Here is a 15,435-nt window from a genome sequence, read left to right on the forward strand (position 1 = left end):
GACCCTAATTAAAATAAAAACTGAAAATCATCTTTTGATATGATGTACTTAGTCCATAAGTACACAAACGTGTACTTCATGTGTAGTGACATGCACATTTTTATTTTTACACTTTGTTTTCCAAATTCCATTGTATGTTATACTCTTCTGACACCACCAGATGGCAGTATAAGCGTCCACATAAGCGGCATAAGACCCCAATTCAGTAGTGTACACAATTTTGGAAAAAGGAGCTAAAAGGTGCTGTCCACGCATGTGGCCACTAAGTCTTTAGAGGTTTAAGGTACAACCTATAGAGGTTGTTTTCACTTACACACTTTAATTTAGGTAGCCAGGGACTGCAGATGGAAATGAGCTATTTAGCTATAATCTGGTACAGAACATATCTGTCTTTGAGCTTAATATTTCTGTGCATTGTCCCTTTAAATAAAGACTAAACTAAACTAACACATGAACATCTCCTTACATGGTCAGGTTGTGCTGTCCTGACTTAGCACACACCCAGAGACAGAAAGGAGGAATATAAAAACTGATGATTTGGCTCCTCCAAGTTAAGAGTGCCTAATTTTATTGACTTGACCACCTCCAGGTACTGCAGTCCTGTATAATGACGCTTGCTTGTAATAAAGCACCTTTTGGTTGAGTAAAGCGTCTCCGACGTCTCTCTTGATCCAGCCGCACTGCCGTGTCACCCTTCTGCCCGGACGAGGACGACAAGACCAGAAATACACATCAACGTCACAGAAGTAAACAAAACAATGTAAGAGTCGAACGTTCACATACTCCAAATATTCAGTGTTTTATCGTACATACTTCATATTGTAGTGTCGTCAGGGTCCGATGTCGTTCTCGCCAGTTGCAGGTCCTAAATGGTCGTCAGCCATATCCTTTTCAGGTGAGATGCATGATTTATGATCTAAAATGAACTTAAGAGGGAGCAAGGAAGCGATGAAGCAGCAGGCCACACGGTGATGTCAACATAGGCACACACCAAAATGGTCACGGCGCCGCTAAAACTAATTGGTCTGCGTTAGTGCTTATAATAACAATATCACTGATACTTTGTTAATATTGAAGTCACAAAATGTAAATTGAGTATTGTTGGCTTTTTGAATGTTTATTTATCGGATTTTTATGGGTGGAATATTGGAGCTCCCATTGGCTCCACTGTAAGCTAACTTTTATTTACGTTGATTTAGAAAGCATTAAAAAAAAATGCTAAAACCTATCCGTCGTCATGTCTTTCATAATGATTGTGAACGATAGGCAAAATTACCCAAAAAGTGCAGTTCCTCTTTAAATCAATGCAAACTAAAGTGTCTCTATAATCATTTCCTGGTAATATTGTCAATCCTACATTCTTTATTGACTAATGATTGTCGGTAGGTCACAATCAACGCTCTGCTGTGTGGCGAAACAAAGCCTGGTAATGTGTGTATTTGTGTGTGTGTCATGTGTGAGATCATTATTCATGCGTTCGTTACGTCTCGTCTCCATTACTGTAACGTATTATTTTCGGGTCTCCCTATGTCTAACATTGAAAGATTACAGTTGGTACAAAATGCGGCTGCTGGACTTTTGACAAGAACAAGAAAGTTTGATCATATTACACCTATACTGTATATACCTTTATACACAAAGGCCCCCAGCCAGGTCCAGGTGGGGGGACAAGGGGGGAAACGGCCCCCGAAGCTCCTGGTTTTTCACCAATTTAACATGCTAAAATTAACAAAGACAGCACCATTTGAAGAAAATGTGTGGCGCATTATGAAGCCTAAAATACAACAACGCAGACCCCGGACTATTTGAACAATTTAAGCTGTACATCAAGCAAGAATGGGAAAGAATTCCTCCTGAAAAGCTTCAAAAATGTGTCTCCTCAGTTCCCAAACATTTACTGAGTGTTAAAAGGAAAGGCCATGTAACACAGTGGTAAAAATGCCCCTGTGCCAACTTGTTTGCAAAATGTTGCTGCCATTAAATGATTATTTGCAAAAAAAAATTAAGTTTCTTAGTTTGAACATTAAAGGTCTACTGAAAGCCACTACTACCGACCACGCAGTCTGATAGTTTATATATCCATGATGAAATCTTAACAATGCAACACATGCCAATACGGCCGGGTTAACTTATAAAGTGCTGTAGTGGATTGTCCGAAGCTAAGCAAGCAACAAAAGTAGTTTAGTACAACACATTTATTTACCCATTATCAGAAGTGCAGGTTGCATTGAGTTGGCCGTGCAGACAGACCACATGTTACTCCGGAGCAAACAAGACACACACAAGCCAAAATCACTACCGAGTTCCGGTCTTCTGCCATTTTTTATATGTCTCTTGTGCGTCATTGTTTTTTATCGAGTGCGTCATGATTGTTTTGTTTTGGTTTTGTCTGTTCCAAAACAACCTCGTATCTCTTAGTCATATTTGGAAAATCTAAACATTCTGTAGACAGGTTGGCATAACTTCATATTCACCTTTGTCCCACAACTGGTCCATTCAATGGCACAAAATAGAAGAGAATTGAAATTGAGCGGACATTCTTAAAAGACAAGAAATATAGGTCAAAAGGTCAGAAATTCTACGACATACCCTCCTTCCAGGGTCTTAAGACCCTGGACCAAAACAATTTCTGATGTAGACCACTAAGTTAAATCTCTACCACAGATAGAGGCAAAAACCTCTGTTTTTATACGAGGCAAAAATTCCGTCTATGACCCTCCTTCAGAGCGATCGCTGTTACCAGCCTGCAGTAAAACCATCTCACAGAACACAATTAGTGGCCTACCCTTTGATTTAGTAAAGGAATAAGAAATACTTTGATCATGAACATCATTGAACATAAATAGATGAATGTATATAGACTTATGACTGTAAGACATTCGCAAAAATATTTTTCCCGGCATTTGCAATGAATGTAGTTACCAATATTGTTAATTATCAATTGATTTTGAACACACAACTGAATTTCGTATGAGTCCATGTTCGATTAGTGCTCGTATAGATGGCTCGGTGGTGCCTCGGGCTGATGGCCTGCCGACACCTCGTTGGGCTTTTGGCTGCCTTGGTGAAGAAAGAGATCCACTCAAACAGTCTGTCTCTGTCTCTTCTTGGGGTGTGGTTCAGTCCATTGGGCAGACTGTGCAATGGCATGTCCGTGCTGGCCGAAATTGGGGAAAAGCTGAGAAAAAGTTGGAGCTGTGGGGGCTTTGGGGAAGGCGGGGGCAGAGTATGGGGCGTGGGGCTTTGGTCCAGGCCCTCGGCTTGCTTCAGGGCCTCCTTCCACAGCTGCTGGAGTCCCGACGGACACATATTGGCTGGCAACCTTAGTCGTTCTCGTCATCGCTGGCAAGGTGTTGTCTCTCCTCTCGGTTCCTTCCAGTCAGGTATCGGGTGTTGGTCCTGGATCGGCTTTGACCGTGCCCCTCTTAGCGAGTGCAAGGGAATCTGGGGTGGCTTCTTTCATCCTCAAATCTGCACAGTGGAACTGGCACACAAATTCTACATTTTGCAAACTTACCATTTTGGTCTCATGGTCTTTCCACCTTCCTAGGAAGCTGCTGGTCCTGAGAAGTGCTGATCTTGTGACTGAAGAAGATTAACCTGTTTTCTTAAAATAGGTGCCGTTGTTTGACCTAATCTTTTTGGGGAAACCATGTCGGGATATTAGATCATTCACAAAACATTTAATTACTGAATTGGCACCCTCTTTTGAGGTTGGGGTTGCTTTCGCCAACCACTGCAATTGTCAATCTAAATCATTACGTTCCTTTATCCTTGTACCATTTGATCATATTGATTAAATAAAACCTCAACACGCTCAAACTTGACCCAATCCAAACTCACCTCCCCCCTCTGTCCCTCTCACAGGGACGCCAATTTGTGTAGTGGATTGTCCGAAGCTAAGCAGGCAACAAAAGTAGTTTAGTACAACAAATTTATTTACCCATTATCAGAAGTGCAGGTTGCATTGAGTTGACCGTGCAGACAGACCACATGTTACTCCGGAGCAAACAAGACACACACAAGCCAAAATCACTACCGAGTTCCGGTCTTCTGCCATTTTTTATATGTCTCTTGTGCGTCATTGTTTTTTATCGAGTGCGTCATGATTGTTTTGTTTTGGTTTTGTCTGTTCCAAAACAACCTTGTATCTCTTAGTCATATTTGGAAAATCTAAACATTCTGTAGACAGGTTGGCATAACTCCATATTCACCTTTGTCCCACAACTGGTCCATTCAATGGCACAAAATAGAAGAGAATTGAAATTGAGCAGACATTCTTAAAAGACAAGAAATATAGGTCAAAAGGTCAGAAATTCTACGACATACCCTCCTTCCAGGGTCTTAAGACCCTGGACCAAAACAATTTCTGATGTAGACCACTAAGTTAAATCTCTACCACAGATAGAGGCAAAAACCTCAATGTTTTTATACGAGGCAAAAATTCCATCTATGACCCTCCTTCAGAGCGATCGCAGTTACCAGCCTGCAGTAAAACCATCTCACAGAACACAATTAGTGGCCTACCCTTTGATTTAGTAAAGGAATAACAAATACTTTGATCATGAACATCATTGAACATAAATAGATGAATGTATATAGACTTATGACTGTAAGACATTCGCAAAAATATTTTTCCCGGCATTTGCAATGAATGTAGTTACCAATATTGTTAATTATCAATTGATTTTGAACACACAACTGAATTTCGTAAGAGTCCATGTTCGATTAGTGCTCGTATAGATGGCTCGGTGGTGCCTCAGGCTGGTGGCCTGCCGACACCTCGTTGGGCTTTTGGCTGCCTTGGTGAAGAAAGAGATCCACTCAAACAGTCTGTCTCTGTCTCTTCTTGGGGTGTGGTTCAGTCCATTGGGCAGACTGTGCAATGGCATGTCCGTGCTGGCCGAAATTGGGGAAAAGCTGAGAAAAAGTTGGAGCTGTGGGGGCTTTGGGGAAGGCGGGGGCAGAGTATGGGGCGTGGGGCTTTGGTCCAGGCCCTCGGCTTGCTTCAGGGCCTCCTTCCACAGCTGCTGGAGTCCCGACGGACACATATTGGCTGGCAACCTTAGTCGTTCTCGTCATCGCTGGCAAGGTGTTGTCTCTCCTCTCGGTTCCTTTCAGTCAGGTATCGGGTGTTGGTCCTGGATCGGCTTTGACCGTGCCCCTCTTAGCGAGTGCAAGGGAATCTGGGGTGGCTTCTTTCATCCTCAAATCTGCACAGTGGAACTGGCACACAAATTCTACATTTTGCAAACTTACCATTTTGGTCTCATGGTCTGTCCACCTTCCTAGGAAGCTGCTGGTCCTGAGAAGTGCTGATCTTGTGACTGAAGAAGATTAACCTGTTTTCTTAAAATAGGTGCCGTTGTTTGACCTAATCTTTTTGGGGAAACCATGTCGGGATATTAGATCATTCACAAAACATTTAATTACTGAATTGGCACCCTCTTTTGAGGTTGGGGTTGCTTTCGCCAACCACTGCAATTGTCAATCTAAATCATTACGTTCCTTTATCCTTGTACCATTTGATCATATTGATTAAATAAAACCTCAACACGCTCAAACTTGACCCAATCCAAACTCACCTCCCCCCTCTCACAGGGACGCCAATTTGTGTAGTGGATTGTCCGAAGCTAAGCAGGCAACAAAAGTAGTTTAGTACAACAAATTTATTTACCCATTATCAGAAGTGCAGGTTGCATTGAGTTGGCCGTGCAGACAGACCACATGTTACTCCGGAGCAAACAAGACACACACAAGCCAAAATCACTACCGAGTTCCGGTCTTCTGCCATTTTTTATATGTCTCTTGTGCGTCATTGTTTTTTATCGAGTGCGTCATGATTGTTTTGTTTTGGTTTTGTCTGTTCCAAAACAACCTTGTATCTCTTAGTCATACTTGGAAAATCTAAACATTCTGTAGACATGTTGGCATAACTTCATATTCACCTTTGTCCCACAACTAGTCCATTCAATGGCACAAAATAGAAGAGAATTGAAATTGAGCGGACATTCTTAAAAGACAAGAAATATAGGTCAAAAGGTCAGAAATTCTACGACATGCCATTTTAAATTTCCCGCCACACTTCCGGTTAAAAACGTTTTATTATGCTGACGTTTGCGTGTGACGTCACGAGGACAAGGGAAGTATTCGGAGCCCGGAGAATCCTATACAACAAGCTCTGTTTTCATTTCATAATTCCACAGTATTCTGGACATCTGTGTTGGTGAATCTTTTGCAATTTGTTTAATGAACAATGGAGACTGCAAAGAAGAACGTTGTAGGTGGGATCGATCGGTGTATTAGCGGCTGGCTGTAGCAACACAACAAGGACTTAGCAGACGCCTAGCCGATGCTTGCCGCCAAACCCACGGATGAAGTCCTTTGTCGCGCCGTCGATCGCTGGAACGCAGGTGAGCACGGCTGTTGATGGGCAGATGAGGGCTGGCTGGCGTAGGTGGAGCGCTAATGTTTTTATCATAGCTCTGTGAGGTCCGGTTGCTAAGTTGCTAAATTAGCCTTAGCGTCGTTAGCAACAGCATTGTTAAGCTTTACCAGGCGGAGAATTATTAACCGTGTAGTTACATGTACATGGTTTAATAGTATTGTTAATCTTCTGTCTATCCTTCCAGTCAGGGATTTATGTATTTTGTTTCTATCTGCATTTGAGAACGATGCTATCACGTTAGCTCAGTAGCTAAGTGTGTCACCGATGTATTGTCGTGGAGATAAAAGTCACTGTGAATGTCCATTTCGCGTGCTCGACTCTCATTTTCAAGAGGATATAGTATCCGAGGTGGTTTAAAATACAAATCCGTGATCCACAATAGAAAAAGGAGAGAGTGTGGAATCCAATGAGCCAGCTTGTACCTAAGTTACGGTCCGAGCGAAAAAACATATGTATTTCACTGCATTCTAGTCCTTCACTCTAACGTTCCTCATCCACAAATCTTTCATCCTCGCTCAAATTAATGGGGTAATCGTCGTTTTCTCGATCCGAATATCTCCCGCTCCATTGTAAACAATGAGGAATTGTGAGCAGCACAACCTCCTGTGACGTCACGCTATACTTCCGGTAGGGGCAAGGTTTTTTTTTATCAGCGAGCAAAAGTTGCGAACTTTATCATCGATTTTCTCTACTAAATCCTTTCAGCAAAAATATGGCAATATCGCGAAATGATCAAGTATGACCCATAGAATGGATCTGCTATTCCCGTTTAAATTAAAAAAAATAATTTCAGTAGGCCTTTAAATTCACTATGGACTGGACTTTCACAATATTATGTTAGATCCACTATGGACTGGACTCTCACAATATTATGTTAGATCCACTATGGACTGGACTCTCACACTATTATGTTAGATCCACTATGGACTGGACTCTCACAATATTATGTTAGATCTACTATGGACTGGACTCTCACAATATTATGTTAGATCCACTATGGACTGGACTCTCACATTATTATGTTAAATTCACTATGGACTGGACTTTCACAATATTATGTTAAATCCACTATGGACTGGACTCTCACAATAATATGTTAGATCCACTATGGACTGGACTCTCACAATATTATGTTAGATCCACTATGGACTGGACTCTCACACTATTATGTTAGATCCACTATAACTGGACTCTCACACTATTATGTTAGATCCACTATGGACTGGACTCTCACTATTATGTTAGATCCACTATGGACTGGACTCTCACACTATTATGTTAGATCCACTATGGACTGGACTCTCACACTATTATGTTAGATCCACTATGGACTGGACTCTCACTATTATGTTAGATCCACTATGGACTAAACTCTCACAATATTATGTTAGATCCACTCGACGTCCATTACACCGGTCGCCCAGCAGGGGGGGTCCTCACATCTGCGGTCCTCTCCAAGGTTTCTCATTGTCCCATTGGGTTGAGTTTTTCCTTGCCCTGATGTGGGATCTGAGCCGAGAATGTGGTTGTGGCTTGTGCAGCCCTTTGAGACACTCGTGATTTAGGGCTTTATAAGTAAACATTGATTGATTGATGATTGATAAAAACGTACAGAAACCTGAACGATGTGCTCGGCAGCCTTTGATGGCAAGGAAATCAATCGTTTTGTTTTTTTACTACTTTATTTACATCAAATCCATCAATTCACAATACTGATCAATTAAAAGTCTACTTTTTGTTAGTTCGCAGACATGGATTTAAGTTACAGTATGTGCCTTGTTTAAAAAAAAATAAAAAAATAAAAAGCACCGGTCGCCCAGGGGGGGTCCCCACATCTGCGGTCCCCTCGAAGGTTTCTCATTGTCCCACTGGGTTGAGTTTTTCCTTGCCCTGATGTGGGATCTGAGCCCAGGATGTGGTTGTGGCTTGTGCAGCCCTTTGAGACACTCGTGATTTAGGGCTTTAAAAGTAAACATTGATTGATTGATTGAAAAAAGCCCTTTCATGGAAAAATATCAAGAGACCAGGAATTGTTCCTCCCGTGTGTGTCCTCACGTTTTGAGTCACATGGGTCTTGACGGAGGAGATTTTTCCCCAAACTGAGCGATTAAACGTTTTTCTTCATTGTGTGTCCTCATGTGTCGAATAAAAGTGGGCCTTTGAGTAAATGTTTTACCACAAACATAACACTTTAATGCGAATTCTCTTGTGTGTGATCTCACGTGTCGAGTGAAATGACCCTTGCTGATAAAGTTTTTACCACAAAGTGAACAGTTAAATGCTTTTTGTCTTGTGTGTGCTCTCATGTGTATAGTTAAATTACTCTTTGTAGTACAGTTTTCACCACAAAGTGAACAGTTTGTTTTTTCTCTTCTGTGTGCTCTAATGTGTAGAGTTAAATGACCCTTGTTAGTAAAGTTTTTACCACAAAGTGAACACTTCAATGTTTTTTCTCTTGTGTGTGCTCTCATGTGTCGAGTTAAATTACCCTTTTTAGTAAAGTTTTTACCACAAAGTGAACAGTTCAATGTTTTTTCACTTGTGTGTAATGTCATGTGTCGAGTTAAAATACTCTTGCTAGTAAAGTTTTTACCACAAAGTGAACAGTTCAATGTTTTTTCTCTTGTGTGTGATCTCATGTGTCGAGTTAAATTACCCTTTTTAGTAAAGTTTTTACCACAAAGTGAACAGTTCAATGTTTTTTCTCTTGTGTGTGATGTCATGTGTTGAGTTAAATAACTCTTGCTAGTAAAGTTTTTACCACAAAGTGAACAGTTCAATGTTTTTTCTCTGTGCGTTCCCATGTGTTTGGTCATATTACTCTTTGTAGTAAAGTTTTTACCACGATCTGCACAATTAAATGGTTTTTCGCCTGTGTGTACTCTCACATGTTCAGTCAAATGGCTATTTTGAGAAAAGCTTTTGCCACAAACTGAACAACTGAAAGGTTGTTTACCTCTCTTCTTTTTAGAGCTTTCAGAGTGTTTGTGGTCAGTGTGAGTCCTCATATCACCTTCACAGTCTGTATCGCTGCTCAAAGTTACTTCAACCTCGTCCTCAGCCTCACTATCTGATAGTGGAGCAAAGAGGTTGTCTGGTTGTGGTTTCTCTTCATCATCTTCAATCTTCACAGAGACAACAGTCAGTGGCAACTTGGTGTAATCAGCTCCCTCTGGTCCTAGAAGACACTCTCCCTCCTGAGTGATGCAGAGTTCCTCCTCTTCCTTTTTAATGGGATGGGGCTTTGAAGCTTCCTGCTTCAAAGTGGAGCGCTCCCTATGTGACTGAGGTGGGAATTCTTCTGGATGACCAGTCAGCTGCTGGTCGTCTGCGGGACACAAACACACTTTAGTTCAGACATGATCCATGACATGTTTCTCCTTCAACTTGTGTACCGTGTGAGTGTGTAGTGTTTCATGGCTATTCATTCATGAACCATTTCCCTTGTGGATCATTAAAGTTTGTCTAATGTCTAATTTAGTGCCTTGCCAGAATGATGGAACTAGAATCCCAACCAAAAAAAATATGGACATTTTTACTACAGATGTATCAGACTGCCGATATTATCGGCCGATAAATGCTTTAAAATGTAATATCGGAAATTATCCGTATCAATTTCAAAAAGTAAAATGTATGACTTTTTAAAACGCCGCTGTACGGAGTGGTACACGGACGTAGGGAGAAGTACAGAGCAGTTGCGTCTCCCAGTCATACTTGCCAACCCTCCCCATTTTCCCGGGAGACTCCCGAATTTCAGTGCCCCACCCGAAAGTCTCCCGGGGCAACCATTCTCCTGATTCCCACCCAGACAACAATATTGGGGGCGTGCCTTAAAGGCACTGCCTTTGCGTGCCGGCCCAATCACATAATATCTACGGCTTTTCACACACACAAGTGAATGCAAGGCATACTTGGTCAACAGCCATACAGGTCACACTGAGGGTGGCCTTATAAACAACTTTAAAACTGTTACAAATATGCGCCAGACTGTGAACCCACACCAAAAAAGAATGACAAACACATTTCGGGAGAACATCCGCACCGTAACACAACATAAACACAACAGAACAAATACCCAGAACCCCTTGCAGCACTAACTTTTCCGGGACGCTACAATATACACCCCCGCTACCCCCAACCTCAACTATAAGTTAATGCTAGCAAGCTCGACCAACGTTTAGCAGAGGATCTGACAGCGTTCACTGTGGCATTAGCTATGTCATCGAGTAGCTTGGAGACTCATAACTTAAAAGTATTCCCGCAAGAAGAGCAGACACACAACTTGTATCTCAAAATACTCGCACATTGAGATACCACAGTATTGGAAGATGATATAATTGTGATTGATCAGCGGGAAAAAATACTGGTCGATTCAGGTGATCAGCTGTGAGTAGGGTTGGGTATCGAGTATCGATTGGAACCGGGACTAACTTTCCGATTCTCCCGGAATCGTTCAAAAGTTTAAATTTCGATTCCTATTTTCGATACCAGTCCGCCAACCGGAAAAAAATATGTCCGCCGAACCGGAAGAAGAAGACGCTGAACACCAACGAAGAAGCGCCCACCGCCGGAAGTGTTAGCATAGCCGAGCGAGTCAGTCAAGCTCAAGCATGGATAGCGGGCGTCGGCGGTCGAAAGTGTGGCTTTACTTTACAAAAAAAATGAAATAACCGCGAAATAACAGAGCTCCATGTCCATCAAGAAACGAGTGGAGAGAGAGCTGCAGATGTACCAGGACGTTCCACCGATACTTATGTCTGACGACCCTGCTGCATGGTGGTGGTCCGGTGGAACCAACAAAAGACTTATCCTTTGCTGTCATATCGCGCTTTCTCCTATTTATGCGTTCAAGCTTCTTCCACACCCAGCGAACGTGTATTTTCCACAGCAGGAGACACTATCCTAAAAACGTATAAAGATAGTCTTACTGCTCCTATAACAACATTGATAAATAAATCAATAACAGAAAACACTTTCCCTACCACGTTGAAAACTGCCATTATCATCCCAATCCATAAAGCAGGAAATAAACAAGACATCAACAATTACAGACCAATTAGCCTTCTCCCCGTTATATCCAAAGCAATAGAAAAAGTGATCGTTGAGCAACTCACAGAACATTTGGACTATGAAGACCTCCTACATCCCATGCAGTTTGGGTTTCGGGCAAATCACTCGACCGAAACTGCATGTTGCCTTCTACTAGAAACAATCAAACAAAACCTTGATAATGGAGGTGTAGTTGGAGCAATATTCTTAGACCTCCGCAAGGCATTCCATACAGTCAGTCACCCCACGTTACTTACAAAATTAACATATTTTAAACTGTCGACAGATACTCTGGCCTGGATTATGTCATATCTATCTGGTCGGACCCAATGTGTCCGTATTGATAACACAACATCCAGTCTCACTGCTACTGATATTGGCCTGCCACAAGGCTCTAATATCGGCCCTCTTCTTTTCTCCATGTATATAAATGACCTGCCATCTGTATGTGAGGATGTAAATATCCAGATGTATGCAGATGACACGGTTATTTATACTTGGGGAAAGGACGCTGAAACGGTTGCCAGAAAACTTACAGCAGCCATGGAGAAGGTGGCAAGATGGCTACATGACTCTTGTCTTACATTAAACATTAAGAAAACTGCAACAATGTATTTTGTAAACAAATATAAAATGTCATCCTTTCCAAATATAACGGTTAATAAGGAAATAATACAAAATGTTAGTGAATATCGTTACCTGGGTGTCATTTTGGAGTCAACACTTGGCTTTAAAAAACATATCAAACAGATGTGCCAGAGTCTTAAATACAACATAAAAACGTTCAAATGTATCAGGAATTCATTAACACTGGAGGCAGCTCAAACTTATTTTAATGCAATGATTATGTCTCGTTTTTATTATTGTATAACATGTTGGTCGCAGGCAAGCAAAATGACACTGAGGCCATTGGAAACTTTGCACAAACAATCCCTCAAAATCCTTGGCCGAAAACCACAACACCACCATCATTGTTTAGTTCTCCAAAAATATAGATTGTTAAATTTAGCTAACATTCAAAGATTAGCATCAATACGAATGGCCCATCGAATCTTAAATAACACTGCACCAGTGCCACTTAAGCACTTTGTCCAGTTTACATCTGCTGTGACAACTAGAAACACACGAGCCTCCACCAGGGGGCAGTGTAGCATACCCAGATGTAAAACCTCTTTTGCACAATCAGCCTTTTCATATAAAGCCATAAAGGAATGGAACGACCTCACAACAAACTTGAAAAGTCTAACAGATTACTCTTCATTCACAATTGAAGTTAAAAAGTGGCTTTGGAGCAATCAAAGCTGCTCACACGGTCACTAAGATGGGCATTATGTTTGACACATCAACCTAATGTGTATTATATTTATCCATGAGAGCATTTTTGTTGTAAATTATGAGGTATGGCTGTTAAAAGCTTGGTTGTTTCTACAAATGATGACAGATGTGAACAAAAGCATGTATTGTCTTTGTGTGATGATGTAAATGAGGTGTGGTTGTGTTGTATATTAAGTATGTGTCCATGAAAGGGCATTTTATGGCTTTTTTCTTAATACTTGTGTATGTTTTTATTGTCATAATTTTATTGCATGATTTTTGTATCCCTTTAATTTAGGTAGCCAGGGACTGCAGATGGAAATTAGCTATTTAGCTATAATCTGGTACAGAACATATCTGTCTTTGAGCTTAATGTTTCTGTACATTGTCCCTTCAAATAAAGACTAAACAAACAAAAAAAAGTTGAGAGTAATCATATTATTCTTGTTCTTTATTACCTCCAATCCTCTGCGCGTTGATGTAGACATGTGGTCCAGTCTTCTCTTCACACACTGCACATCTCTTACTCTTCCGCAACATCTCTTCTTTCACATCATTATTTTCTTTACACAAGCGATTTATTTGCTCTTCCACTTTCTTCATTTGATTGTTGCATTCTTTCATCTCCTCTGATGTGAACTCCAGTGCCTTCTTCAAGCTAACAATCATGGCGGTCCTTTGTTTACGTTCTTCAACATAGTCGGCTAATTTGTCATCGAGGCTCCCTACAGGGTTTAGGATTGTCTCCATCGCTCCACACTCGACGTCCATTTCGGGGTTTTAAGAACAAAAACAATATTGGTGAATCTATAAATGTGTAGGATCGTAAATTCGAAACTTCTTCAAGAAGCCACAGCCGTTCAGTCCGCCATTGCCATCGCCGTTGCCGCCAAAGTTGAGCTGCTTGATCCGTTTGCCCATGCGCCAAAAGCCATCCACTTCCGTTTCCGACTTTACGGAGGATTTTTTCCAAAATAAAGTTCTTCTTTCAACAACCGGTTCGCAAAAGTATCTACTGATAACCTAAAAATAGTGAAAAGCGACACTTAAAATATGTAAACAACTTTAATCGAACAATATCGTCAAACAAGTTTTTCTGTTGAATTAATACATAATGCACACTTTAACAAACCATATTTATTTTTACAAACTTTAACTAACTGATTATTTGTTGGGTTTTCTTGAAACAAATATAATAAAATTAGGTCAAACATATTTATATTTCCTATCTGGCTCCATTAGCAGTCAGTCATTGTCATAGGTGGATTAATGACCGGGCCTACCGGGCCCAGGCCCAGGGGGCCAGAGGCCCCAAGGGGCCAGGCCAACTTGGCCCCGCGGCCGCGACCCAAGCAAAACTACTTTTGCAAAAATAATAATCTTAAGCCCCAAGGGGCCAGGCCAACTTGGCCCCGCGGCCATGATCCATAGAGGGTAAGAGGCCCCAAGGGGCCAGGTCAACTTGGCCCCGCGGCCGCGACCCACAGAGGGCCAGAGGCCCCAAGGGGCCAGGCCAACATGGCCCCGCGGCCATGATCCATAGACGGTCAGAGGCCCCAAGGGGCCAGGCCAACTTGGCCCCGCGGCCACGATCCATAGAGGGTCAGAGGCCCCAGGGGGCCAGGTCAACTTGGCCCCGCGGCCACGATCCATAGACGGTCAGAGGCCCCAAGGGGCCAGGCCAACTTGGCCCCGCGGCCACGACCCACAGAAGGCCAGAGGCCCCAAAGGGCCAGGCCAACTTGGCCCCGCGGCCGCGAGCCACAGAAGGCCAGAGGCCCCAAGGGGCCAGGTCAACTTGGCCCCGCGGCCACGATCCATAGAGGGTAAGAGGCCCCAAGGGGCCAGGTCAACTTGGCCCCGCGGCCGCGACCCACAGAGGGCCTGAGGTCCTAAGGGGTCAGGCCAACTTGGCCCCGCGGCCATGATCCATAGAGGGCCAGAGGCCCCGAGGGGTCAGGCCAACTTGGCCCCGATCCATAGAGGGTCAGAGGCCCCAAGGGGCCAGGCCAACTTGGCCCCGCGGCCATGACCCACAGAGGCCCCAAGGGGCCAGGCAAAATTGGCCCCGCGGCCATGATCCACAGAGGGCCAGAGGCTCTCAATCATTATTATCAAAGCTAATTCTCAAATTGGATGGATCACACAACCTCACTCACATATTCTTTATCAATTATTAAAGGTTGTTTCTGAATTTTGATCACAGAACTTAATGCAAATATTCTTGATTGATTGACAAAGCTCATTCTCAAATTTTGATTACACAACCTTACTCTGACAAATTATCATTATCAAAAAGCTCTATCTCGAATTTGGATCACAGAATCTCACTCAAGTATTCTTAGCTGTGCCCCTCCCCCATCAAGTCTTTCATAAACCGGTCTGTTCTTTTAGAATCTCCTCATTTGGTATTTTGAACTCGTGAGAGACTGCTCAAAATTTGGTTTCCTTTCCCTCAGTTCAGACTCAGAGATAATTTGAAATCATTCAACAAGAAGTTTAACGCGCGCACACACACACACACACACACTTGAGTTGAGCATTACTTGGAAATTCTTATATTTTCCATTTTGCTGTTATTATCAGCATCTTCCCATTTTGTCCTTTTCTTTCGAGAAAGTTTA

General features: G+C 42.4%; 1 protein-coding gene across 2 annotated transcripts; it reads right to left on the reverse strand.

Moving 5' to 3' along the window:
* Nucleotides 1–616: 616 nt before the first annotated feature.
* On the reverse strand, nt 617–13,744 carry LOC133632313 (zinc finger protein OZF-like). 2 transcript variants are annotated; one of them, XM_062024684.1, is made up of 4 exons: nt 13,270–13,744; nt 9,405–9,776; nt 814–926; nt 617–696 (listed from the first exon to the last, which is right to left on the reverse strand). In XM_062024684.1, the coding sequence occupies exons 1-3, from the start codon at nt 13,580–13,582 to the stop codon at nt 910–912; spliced, it is 702 nt and encodes a 233-aa protein (XP_061880668.1). In that variant the 5' UTR covers nt 13,583–13,744; the 3' UTR covers nt 617–696; nt 814–909. The 2 variants fall into 2 exon arrangements, with proteins under 2 accessions (XP_061880668.1, XP_061880667.1); XM_062024683.1 differs by lacking the exons at nt 617–696; nt 814–926 and having other exon boundaries at nt 8,047–9,776; nt 13,270–13,738.
* Nucleotides 13,745–15,435: the final 1,691 nt, after the last annotated feature.

The sequence above is a fragment of the Entelurus aequoreus genome, linkage group LG17 (assembly GCF_033978785.1).
Source record: "Entelurus aequoreus isolate RoL-2023_Sb linkage group LG17, RoL_Eaeq_v1.1, whole genome shotgun sequence".
NCBI lineage: Eukaryota > Metazoa > Chordata > Actinopteri > Syngnathiformes > Syngnathidae > Entelurus > Entelurus aequoreus.